Genomic DNA, 12,271 nt, shown 5'->3' on the forward strand with positions numbered 1-12,271 from the left:
ATCTATTGTGCATTATTTATTACACTGCTATATTCTTCTGACTTATTTATCAAATACAAGTAGGGCCCTGACCTGACCTCGTCACTTCTCGATCGAGGTTAGGCTTGGCACTTACTGGGTATCGTTGTGGTCTACTCATACTACTCTTCTGCACATATTTTGTGTGCAGATCCAGGTACTTTTTATCAGCCTCATTATCAGTGAGCAGCGAGATTTTGGAGGCTTCAAGGTATATCTGTCTGCGTCCGCAGACCTCGGAGTCCCCCTCTATCCCCTCCTATGTCATTTACCTTTCCATACTTTTCTTAAATTCTGGTGTATAGAGATACTCAGTTTTCTTCTATAGCTTGTGACTTATGATTTTTCGGGTTTCGGAACACCGTGTATACTCGAGTGCTGGGTTATTTGTACATGTCGAGCAACATTTTATCATTTTATAGTTATCTGTTGCACTCTTGTTGTTCAATTCTGTTATTCCACAATTTATTAGGCTTACCTAGACATAGAGACTAGGTGTCGTCACGACGTCTTACGGAGGGAGATTTGGGTCGTAACACTATCACTCATTTTCAACTTAAGACTTGGAAGAAGTGATCTATGGGTATTGAAATCAATTGTCTCCTTCTCCTTTGGTCAAATCAATTGTTTCAACAAAAACAATGAAGTATTGTGTGGTATGTATTTAACTAACTTTGTGTTCACGAAAGTATTTATAATATTTGACTTGAGATATGTTTTTATTGGTTGTTGAATAATTTCAAATGCTTTAAATATTGGTAGCTATTTGATAAAAATGTATTAGAATTTGGCCATTGTTGTTGTTGGAAAAATAGGTTTTTAGTAGCGACATAACCTTGCTACAAAAAGAAATTAGTATTTATGGCGATCAAGGTTGCAACTAAATCTCAAGCTATTGTAGCGATGATAGTTGCCACTGAAACTATAAAGGCTTTAGTGGCCACTATAGTCGTTAATAATTGTAGTCATACAGTGTGGGAAGACATATTTATTAGCTATTTGTAGCGACTAAAGTCACAACAAATATGTCGTGTTGTGGCGACTTTTTATCGTTTTGTGGCGACCCAATGAATCGTCACAAACAACATTCAGTAACGGTTGTACTTGCAGCAACCCTAAGGTCGCTACTATATGTCTTTAGCAGCGATTTTGTGGGTTTTCTAGCGACTTTTATCGCCACTAAAAGTCCGATCTCTTGTACCGACTTTTGTCGCCATATCAATGCGTGCGCAAATAACCCGCCAGCATTGATATGGATTTGCGTGTTAGTAACCCGAGGAAACTTTATTGAATTGAGTTCGGTCTAAAATATTTCTACTTCTAAAATAATTTGACTTTAAATTTTATTATTTTACTCTTAGTGATTTTCTTTTTATAACCATAAAAAAATTACAACATATTTAAAGTTAAAAGTTCTAAAAATCTTCCTTTCGATTTAATTAATCAAATAGATACATAAATTTGTGGGTCCACAAGACCGCGTCAGAGTGTGACGTTGTTTGGTTGACGCTGATTAAGTACCGAGAAGGCAGAAACAAACACTAGTCACAGTCAACAGTTTCCATTTTCCATTAAATTTTAGGGCACACTTTTATAAAAGAAGAAATTAGTATATGATGAAGGAAATTACAAAGATTTTCCCCTTTTCCTTACCATGTCATTTTCGTTCGTTTTATCACTTGCTTCTATTTTTGTTAATTTTATTTGGGTCAAGAAGTTCTTGGGATGGTGATTTAAATTTATTTTATTTGGTCAAAAAGTCATTTCAAAAATATTTTTTGTTTAATTATTCGTATTACAACCTATTGATGCGGTTAATTCAGACTCATATGACCCGATAAAGGAGGAAGTGGCTCTTTAACAGAAAATTCTTTATTTTTAGGATTCTCGAATTCAAGACCTCTAATTAAGGTTGGAGTAATCTCATCCATCCCAATTAGGGTGTCAATGGATATTTGAAAATCGACTATATCGACCGAATCGTGCCGCACCGAACCGATTTTTAGGTTTCTTTTAATAACACCGTAGATTTTTATATAAATCTACAACCGTACCGACAATAACGAACCGTACCGAATAAATTTACATGTGAAAAATATGTATGTTATGTTTAAAAATAATAATTGAATTTTCCTTTGGCCTAGGAATTATGAAAATTGTTACAAGCCAACGTAATTAAAATCAAAACCCTAATTCCCAAACCTAATATACTACTCCTACTGAAACTAAATTATTTTTAACATATTCACTAGCAAGACACAAAGTATTCTAGCAGTTATGACTATGAGTAACAAACCACAATGTATTGAATATGTTTCCTTTCGTATACGTCAGATTTATCTTTTTGAATATTTAATCTACCACAAACTTTATTCATGAGTCCCCGCTTGGTTAATATTTTTTCACTCGTGTAATTTATCTTTTCGTAGTTTCTTTTATATTGTTGTAGAATAGTTGATTGATCTATACTCTGGCTATCTTTCATGTTTTCTTAATTCATCCCATTTAAACAGTAAAGTTGTCTAGAGAAAGTATGTATGGTATGGCATTCTTCTTTTACTAGTGACTTTTACATGATATTTAAAAAAAATACCGAAAATTAACCGAACCGTACCGGTACCGAAGAGAAACCGACATGATTGGGACGATTTCGAAAAATCTAATTTTGTTTATACATAATAGAATAATCAAAAAAATGATATGATATAAATTTTATGAAATACCCGGTCGAACCGAACCATTAACACCCCTAATCCCAACATATTTGTGATGGTATTCAACAATAATGCTTTAGTAAAATTATACAAGTCAAGATCTTTAAAAAACTATTTAATTTGTCAAGAAGTTTCCTCACGTTGGTATTAATCTTCCAACTAATTTGTGGTAAAGAGTGTCAATTTGCACCAATTTATTCAATGTAAATATTGTAAATATCTCTGAGATTAAAAAATAAGCAAGTTAATTTTAACTTTACCTCACAAGTGAAATGGAAGAGTATTAAATACCGAGTGGGACAATTAAATAGCTACCGTTCATTTTCAATTGTCTCCTTCTCCTTTGGTCAAATTTTTGACTTTTACTTCTTTCTTTCTGTTTCCTTTCATTTTCCCTATGTACTACTGGATTACAACCATTTCATATAGTTCCAAAAAGACTTAAGTAGGCATTTGGACATAAAAATAGTAAATTTTTTTAAAAATAATAGTGTTTGGAGTTAAGTTAAAAATAATATTTAAAAAATTATGTTTGGATATTCATTTCACTTGAAAAATATTGTAGTTTTGTGAGTGGGGGAAAACAAAATCGAAATTTTTGAAAAAACTCATTTTCGAATTTTTTTCAAAAACATGCAAAATTTGATGGACAAATATAATTTTGAAAAAAAAAACGATATGGATAAACGGGATCAAAAGGGAAAAAATTTTATGGGCAAAATTCTGTATAAAAAAATTCTTGACTCAAATATCTCAAATTCGAGATCTCTGATTAAGAGCGAAGGGATAGATCCGACCACACCCTCGATGGTATAGAATTTGGATTCCAAGACCAAATTTTCTTCTTTTTTTGTTTCTTTCTCGGTCAATGCTGAAACTTTTATTTAACTTAAAGTTTGAATTCAACACCTTAAAGTAAGTTACGTTGGAAAAAACCTTGAAGCAAGAAGTTCATCTTTTGTTGGGTGAGAGAAATCCGATTGTAGATGTGCACAAACATAATAATTCATTAAATATAAAAGGATTTATAAGGTGTGGTTTGCTAGGATGTATTAGAGAAAATGAAATATGATTAGCTTTGATATTATTAATCCCTTATTTGATAGTGTATTAGTTAGGTACCATATTCGGTATTATTCTTATACCTAACAAAACATGGCATTAACAATACCATGATTTTTTATACATAGCTAAGCATGTTTAAAAACAGAATTGCCCTTTCAAAGCCTTTTCTAAATCCTTTTCCAACCGGTCGGAGAGTATTTTGTAAAAAAATATTTTTTAAAATAAAATTATGCAATGCATGTTATTTTTAATACATCAAACCAAACAGTCGATAAGAAATATTTCCAGCATAATTAATTTCAATATAACTAATCCAAATATTACTAATACTCCATATTTAATACTATACTTATAATACCTACCAATTGACCCTAAAGTGTTTTGGTAGTAAGATAAGGTTTGGATTGTGTCGATAATGATGGTTGGTCAACGAAATAATTAAGCAAAAAGAGAATAATTGATGATTAAATATAGGAATCAATGAGACCATCATTATATATCTTCCCTTTTTTCCTATTGTTTTTCCTCGAATTAATGAACATAAAATATCCTGTATTAGAACCTAGCTTGTTAAGAAATCAAAAGAAGATAAGATTGAATTCAAGAATTAAACTTATAATTTAAATTAAATAATAAAATAGAGAAACTACAACTCATGACTCTCTTGATGAAGAACCATGTGGTAGAAAAATATGACTACCTTAATTTAAATTACTGAAATTGATTTCTTTGTTGTTTTCCTCTCCGTCCAACATGATGTGAAGGTTTTTGTCCATTTTATAGAAATCCTTCCCTCCTCTCTTTCTCTCTCACCATCTCTTTGGGAATTTTGTCAAAGTTCCATAAATGTTGATGAAATTTGCTTACACGTAAATTACGTAATTGCATGGTTCTGAATCATTAAAAGAAAAAGAAAACTCGAATACTTCTTCCATTTTATTTAATATATTGGTGTTTGATTATACACGAATTAAATATTAAAAAAAACTTTTGAAACATTAAGAGTATGTTTAAGGTATGTTATCTTAAACACGTCATGCTATGTTTGTATTTATTAGAGCATATTATTAAGATTTTATATAAAAAGCTTTAAGTTTAACAATTAAATATAGAAAAGTTTCCTTTTTCTTATATATTTTCAACTGAAAGCCTTATTCATTGACCGATTTCTCCATAGCTCTTCTCTCTTTTATCTGGTTGTCTTGGATGATTCAACCATAATTTGAAGGGAAAGTACAATATTTCAAAAGGTTATACATAGGTGTCCCTCAAATGGGATAGTGGTCGGGATCAGGGTTCGAGGTCAAGGCGTGGGGACAGAGAAGGAAAATATTTTTTATGAAAATCATTTTTGAGGGACACATAAAGGAGTGTCCCTCAAATGGGATAGTGAATGAGGATTAGGGTTCGAAGTTAATGTGTGGGGTCGGGGAAGAAAAATATTTTCCATGAAAAATTTACTGAGAAAAATATTTAAAAAAATATAGCTAGTGAAGTATATACATAAAACAATAAATTAAATGCTCAAAAATAAATTCGAGTAAGTAGCAATGAATGCTCTCACTTTTCTAAAATTGTATGTCAAAGCAAAACAAAATAGAAAATCACTTTTTTGCTGACAAGTCTTATGTTTTTCCTTACTCTTCCAACATTTGATGTCGAAGCATAAAATTTTTAAAAAGAATTAGTAGTACTATTTTACTATCATATTAAAGAAAATAATATTGCAATGTTAAAAGCATCTTCCTCCTTCTTCATTACAACATTCAAATTAATACGACGTGCATAAATAGTGCTAAGTACAGCCAAAGCAGCGTAAGGAACAACATATCAATGGTAAGAGTATCTTCCTTCTTGCTTATGTGTTATTTTATGGAGCTGCATGTTTGATTATCTCTAACTGTTATGCAGTTGATACATGTAATTTTATTAATGTTTTCTGTAATGTAATAATAACAAAGAGATTATTTTAATTTAAAAGAAAACAGGCTGCAAAGTGTCTTCATAGTAGGACTTTAATTACAATTATGACATAGTTTGAAAAAGAATTTAACTTTATATACACTAGAAAATGTGTAACAAAAGAAACGGTGTAAAAGTCGATGTTTTGAAGAAATAGTATATGGTAATGAAAGTGATATTTTTCTGAAATTTTGTAGACAACTTCCAAAAGAGTTGCAGAGAGGAAAGTGGCTAAGTTTGAGAAGAATATCACAAAGAGGGGAATATTGCATCTTGATAGAGACAAGAAAGGAGGATTGGAGCCAATTCATGTTTTTCTTGTCCTCTTTGCTGTTTTGTTCCTTGGATCTTGTAAGTTTTCCTAATCTCTCAACCATTTTCTATTTATTAACACCATGCAGCTCTATAAAGGGCAGCAGGTGCATATAGTATGCTGTATTTATGCAGGGTTCGGGAAAGGGTTGCACTCAAGGGTGTGACGTAGACAGTCTATACTAATGCAAGTATTATTAGTAATTGTTTCTACGGCTTGAACCCGTGACTTATATGTCACAGAAAGACAACTTTACTGTTGCTCTAAGGCTCCCCTTCACCTGCAACTTTATAAAGGGCAGCCCGATGAACTAGCTCCCGCTATGCGCTGGGTCCTGGGAAGGGCTGGACCATAAGGGTCTATTGTGCGCAGCCTTACCATGTATTTCTGCAAGAGGTTATTTCCACGGCTCAAATCTATGACCTCCTGATCACATGGCAACAACTTTACCAATTACGCCAAGGCTATCCTTCTTCATATGCAGCTCTATATTTTTTTCTTATAATTAAGTTAGTGCTACAGTTTATAATGGTGGAAATCAACCCCTAAATGTTTGATAGAAATGTTAATTATATCTTTAGATTGATGGGATAATTTTTTTTATTTTTTTTCCATTTGGAAATGTGACAGTTATTTTCCAGGCTGTGAGAATGGCGCTTAATGGTGGATTGCTACCAAGATAGATGGATGCTTTCAATTTTTCCAGGGAAAGGAAAAAGAAGATGACAACTGAATTCAGAAACTTTTTGAGCCTAGCTATTAGAGAAACTAAGCTCTTTTATTAATATTTACTGACATTTTCAACCAAAGAACATCCAATAAGTATGTGAAAAACTCTTTTGCATGGTGTAACTAGCAATGCCTGTTGTATCCAATCTCTCTTGCTTCACCTATTAGCAGAGCTTTCAGCATAAAAATGCGAAAGAACTTGCTTACCTATCTACGATATGCGCATGAAATGAATAAATACAAGTGTCCTGCACATAAATATTTTGTCACTTGACCATATTTAAATACTACTGAGGGTTGAAACAAAATAAGAAAAGAACAACGAAATTTAAATTAATATGAGCACTTTCTAACTCTTGCTTGAGACTGAAGCGCAATTGTTATTGTACTTTCTAACTCTTGTCAGCATGTCTTATACCATACAAACAAAATGAATGCTGACCAGAAACTTGTTCTACATCCAGAAAGCTGGTGTTTTTTTTTTTTGGGGTGGGGGGGGGGTGGGGGGGTGGGGGAGGGTTGTGGGAGGTAAGCTTAAGAAGATTGTTTTCTACATAATATTGGAAGTTGAGAGTGGGGATGTTGGCTTGCTACGAGGCATTCACCAATAATAACTTGAGCCTTAGAACTTATTATGGATCTGCTTTCTGTATGTGTATTTACTTTCATCAGATCTACGAGCTGCACGAACTGAACTTTTCGCTGCCCTTGAACGTTGACAACACTCTGAACTTTTCGATACTTTGCTTGTACAAGAAATGCAGCTATAGCTAGTCTCATGGTACACTTGTATATTGTTTTTAAACAAGTTCTTATCATCTGGAGAATTGAACTCAAATTCCTAAAAGAAAATCACATTGAGACATCAAAATACAGTTCATACTTCAAACTTCAAAGAACTGCAGATTCAGGAATTTTAACCTTGATGGTTGACATGTATGCAATATATATCGAATGAAGCTATAACTTTGAAAGGTTCCTTTTTAGACACAAGTAAAAACCACACTAATAGAGGTACTTAATCAGATTATTAATAGTAAGGGGTAGTCCTTTGAAGCTTCAACGAGTACAACAATTCATGCGGCTTTATTTGGATCATGAAACACTTACCTTGGACTTCGTCTTGGTAGAATAAGGTGTTAAGCACGGATTTAAGTCCTTGAGAAGCATGTCATCTGGACTTCCGGGAATTGTAGGTTCAGAACTGAATTCCTAGAGAAAGAAAAACTTAGTTAACTCTCTGAAGCTTAAGCTTGAAACATAACAGCCAAATGCTTTCTGAATCAATCCTAACTTGGAGCAGAAACATTGGTCGTTCGTTTGCCACCATCTTTGTTTCACATTTTCTAGTTCAGCTTATCGTTAAAACTTACTAACCAGAGAATACGCTGCTTCTTCTTGATCGTAATCTGGTGTCCTTGGGGAGCTACTATGAGAATCATAACACCCTCTTATAGAGTACTTATCTGCCTTAACCTGTATGAAATATATAAGTCAGTCATTTTCAGAAATGGATTCGACAGGATATCACGCCTTTGTTACCTCCAAACAAAATGGATAAATAAGTAATCTGATGATTTAAACTCATCATTGATGTAAATAATTCCTCAATCTAATTGCAAAGAACATAGCTTGACAACATAAAGAGATTGAAGTGTTACTTGACTTCCATATAGTACTGTGGTGGGGAAAAAAAATCTGCATACCTACGAGACGTTTAGCCAATGCAAATGGAGGAACGTGGAAAAAGATTTTAACAAGGTTCAGTATGTGAAAAAATTTCTTCTATCAGTTATATAGCAGTACAACAACAATAACCCAGTTGAATCCCACAAGTGGGGTCTAGGGAGGATAGTATGTCAGCAGACCTTACCCCTACCCTGGGAAGGTAGAGAGCTGTTTTTGATAGACCGCCGGCTCAAGATAGAGCAGTAATTAGCAGTATTGAACTATAATTGCTGCCTATGCACACTAGTACACCTAAATTTTCACATCATAGCTAATTTTGCTAATTTGCCTTTGTGGTTAAGCAGTATAGGGAGACATGTACTATTAGGTAATCTTCTTATAGAACTCAGTTAATGATATTGGTGGAAACTCACACCAAGAGCATATATTTGGTAGTAGAAAATTTGAAACACTGAAGAACATAACTAAAAATGGACTTGGTCTCTTTCCTTCTAGCTTTTAAGTTGAAGATTGCTAAGATGGCTGAAAATATCAAACAATAATTGACTTCATTTAGCTATAACAACAACGACAACAAACCCAGTGAAATCCCACAAGTGGGGTCTAGGGAGGGTAATTTGTACGCACGCAGACCTTACTCCTACCTTATGAAGGTAGAGAGGTTGTTTCCAATAGACTTTATTTAACTAATACCACTTATCTTTAGGAATACTGCAGTTCTTTTAATACTACGCCTATAGTATATCTTGAGTTAGATGTTAGACTGATACAAAGACACAACCTCCACAAGTTCAAGAAAATGGCTTCTTCTTAAACTTATGGTCTTATATTAAGCTATGATGTGCGGACTCTCCGAAAATGTCGTCGGGTGCGTGTCAAATCCTTTAAAAGTAGCGTATTTTTAGAGGATCCGACACGGGTGCGACAGCATTTTGGAGAGTCCGCGCAACATAAATATTAAGAATATTAGACAACTGGCTTATGGATTTATTATAAAGTGTGTGATCATATTAAGCTGAAGGTTACCTCGGCAAGATCAACAGCAAGGCACTGTAGTTGGCCTGTAAGAGAAGTAACCTGCCTTTGAAGACTTGGTATAAGCTGCTTTGCCTGCTTGAGTTCTGAGCCCTGCTTCTCCAAAAATTCCTGAAGTTGAGAATTCATTACATCTGGGAATAGTATGGAGTTTTTCAGTGACTTTATCTCTTCCCTTTGCTTCAAACACAAATCCTTTAACTTCTCAACCTGTTATCATTTAATAAACTAGAAAATGAGATCACAGCACTGTTTAAGCTTCAAGTCATAATGCAACAACAAGATATTAATCCACCTTCCAATTTCCAATTGTTGGAGATGAAAGAGAGACACTTCTGACAATTCTTAATTGTCTTTTCTTTCTAGTTCAACTCCAAGACTCATACAAGAAAAACAAAAGAAACAGATAAATAAAAAGCCAATCTTGGTTGTTGGTTCCTGTCATCCACTACTAACACATATAGGCATATTCAATTATATATGCAGCTTCCAACTTTGTATCTTCAATCAACAACAACAACAAACCCAGTGAAATCCCTAGTCTGGGGAGGGTAGTGTGTACGGAGACCTTACCACTACCTTGTGAAGGTACAGAGATTGTTTCCAATAGACCTCACTCAAAGAAACTTTGTATCTATAATCAACATGGTATATTCAATTAGATATGCAGCTTGCAACTTCACATCCTTACTCAACGTGCCATAATATTTTTCTAATAATCGAGAAATCGCTAGGGGCTAGTGGCGCATGATCCGAAACTTGATGGGTAACAAGCCCGCCCCTCTATTTCATGTATTGTAATGTCATCCACCACATTTTTGACAACTAATGTGCTATTTTCAATAAGAGCATTGCTAAATTCCCACATTATGCAATTAACAACTACCACAACCAAAGACATCAATACCATTTTAGCAGAAGCATACACTAAAAGAAAGCTAGTGATCCAATCGTTCTAACACTAAACTTCTTTCACTAAAGAACCAAAAGATCTGCACATGTGCTAATTATCCTGATAACCTATCACCTAATATTACTTTTTGAGAGTTTCCTCACATTTAATCCCTACATAATCTAAAAAGAAGCAACTTTTAATAAAACCCCACATTTTGGTCAAAATATTTCACTGCAAGTTAACATCCAATTATTGATGTAAAACATGCAAACGTCTGGAGTACCACGTGGAATAGTCAAGGTGCTCGTAAGTTGGGGCCAAACAAAAGGGCAGCCTGGTGCATTAAGCTCTCGCTATGTGCGGGGTCCGGGAAGGGCTGGACGCTTGGACCAGAGGGTCTATCGTACGTAGCCTTACCCTGCATTTCTGCAAGAGGCTATTCCACGGCTCGAAGCCGTGACTTCTGGTCACGTGGCAACAACTTTATCAATTACGCCAAGGCTTTCCTTCGGGTTGGGGCCAAACACCACCATCATAAAAAAAACACTTATCACTATTCTTGAGCAAAAAAAATTCAATTTTTTGGGGAAAAATTAATACTAAAATGGATTCTAATAGAATTCTAGCATTAAGCAAATTACACAATTCAAGAATATACCTCTATGTTTTTCTCCTCAAGCATCAATTTGAGCTCAACAATCTGATTCTCTTGCTCCTTATTCATACTCAACAATTCCCTCTCACTTCTAAGCACCATAGCTAAAGTCCTAGTATTCCCTTTGACTTCAGTCAACGCCTTTTTCTTCTCACTACCTTCTTCTCTTTTCATTCCTTTAAACAGCTTCTTATGCAGAGCGCTCAAACCAGTACCCCTTTTCGCCGTCTTCTTCAAATCTTCTGCTACAAAATCCGCTAGTTTCAACTCGCTCTTCAGCTTCGAATTATATAATGATGACCCCGATTTGTGCTCCACGAATTTCTTGACTAAAGAGCCTAAATTGTGGCGCGTCGCGGATGGAGCTTGAGGGCGCGTGAGAGCGCGTGAAGAGCCCCGAGACAGGTGGTAGTGGGTTTGAGGGGTTAGGTCGGTAGAGGAAGAGGGGAAAGAACCTATGGAAGAAAAACTGGAATTGGCATAGCGAGAAGATGGCTTTATTGAAGCCATTAGATGGGATTTTGATGTCTCTGTTTTTTTGGAGGGAGTAAGGTTTGAGTTTAAGACAGAGAAAAGATCATTTCTTGGTGGTTTTGTCTGTGTGTGTGTTACAGGAGAGAGTGAGAGTGAGGTGGACTCTGAGATGGAGATGATAGAGGAGAAGGTTTTTGGCGGCTGTCCGAATTCAAATTGTTTTGGCGAGGAAGGCGCTCCCTGCTAATTTCGGGCCCAATTTCTGTGGAAGGGCTTTTGCATTTTTTGCTCACGTTTTAACTTGTGTCAGCTTTGCAAAAAAATTGCAAGCGTACCCACTTTTTCGCGTAACTTCAGTATGTGGGGCTTAAGTAGCAAAGGCAATCACGCAAAACTTCAGCATTCTAGTAGACGGGTTTGAAGTAGCAAAGGCAATAGAAGATGCTGAAGTTATTTAGTTCATTTGTAAAAACTTCAGCACAAATAAGCTGAAGTTTTTGTCCTGAATTCATTAGTTTTGTCATAAAGCTTTTTCAAACACTTCAGCAGAAGATGCTGAAGTTATTTAGTTTATTTGTAAAAACTTCAGCACTATATAAGCTGAAGTTTTTGAAAAAGCTTTCTAACATACTAGATAGATAATCACCTTATTCTTTCATAGTGTATTACTACTATAAAATAATCAGATTGCCAACAGTATCTAAATTATAAATTATTGAAAC

At 34.6% G+C, this 12,271-nt stretch overlaps 1 protein-coding gene and 1 long non-coding RNA gene across 2 annotated transcripts; one reads left to right on the forward strand and one right to left on the reverse strand.

Moving 5' to 3' along the window:
* Positions 5,182-7,070, forward strand: LOC109222493. The gene is made up of 3 exons (XR_002067415.1): positions 5,182-5,633; positions 5,957-6,110; positions 6,703-7,070. It is a non-coding gene; the product is annotated as an uncharacterized LOC109222493 (long non-coding RNA).
* LOC109242778 lies at positions 7,310-11,795 on the reverse strand. Its single transcript, XM_019409636.1, has 5 exons — positions 11,079-11,795; positions 9,517-9,735; positions 8,179-8,277; positions 7,912-8,013; positions 7,310-7,642 (listed from the first exon to the last, which is right to left on the reverse strand). The coding sequence occupies exons 1-5, from the start codon at positions 11,583-11,585 to the stop codon at positions 7,424-7,426; spliced, it is 1,146 nt and encodes a 381-aa protein (XP_019265181.1). The 5' UTR covers positions 11,586-11,795; the 3' UTR covers positions 7,310-7,423.

The sequence above is a fragment of the Nicotiana attenuata genome, chromosome 2 (assembly GCF_001879085.1).
Source record: "Nicotiana attenuata strain UT chromosome 2, NIATTr2, whole genome shotgun sequence".
NCBI classification, from domain to species: Eukaryota; Viridiplantae; Streptophyta; class Magnoliopsida; order Solanales; family Solanaceae; genus Nicotiana; species Nicotiana attenuata.

Coding starts and splice junctions, on each gene's coding strand:
- LOC109242778 (XM_019409636.1), bottom strand. CDS start 11,585: ATGGCTTCAATAAAGCCATCTTCTCGCTATGCCAATTCCAGTTTTTCT. Junction 9,736..11,078: donor TTGAGGAGAAAAACATAGAG/GTATATTCTTGA, acceptor AAATGATAACAG/GTTGAGAAGTTAAAGGATTT. Junction 8,014..8,178: donor AAGAAGCAGCGTATTCTCTG/GTTAGTAAGTTT, acceptor TTCTTTCTCTAG/GAATTCAGTTCTGAACCTAC.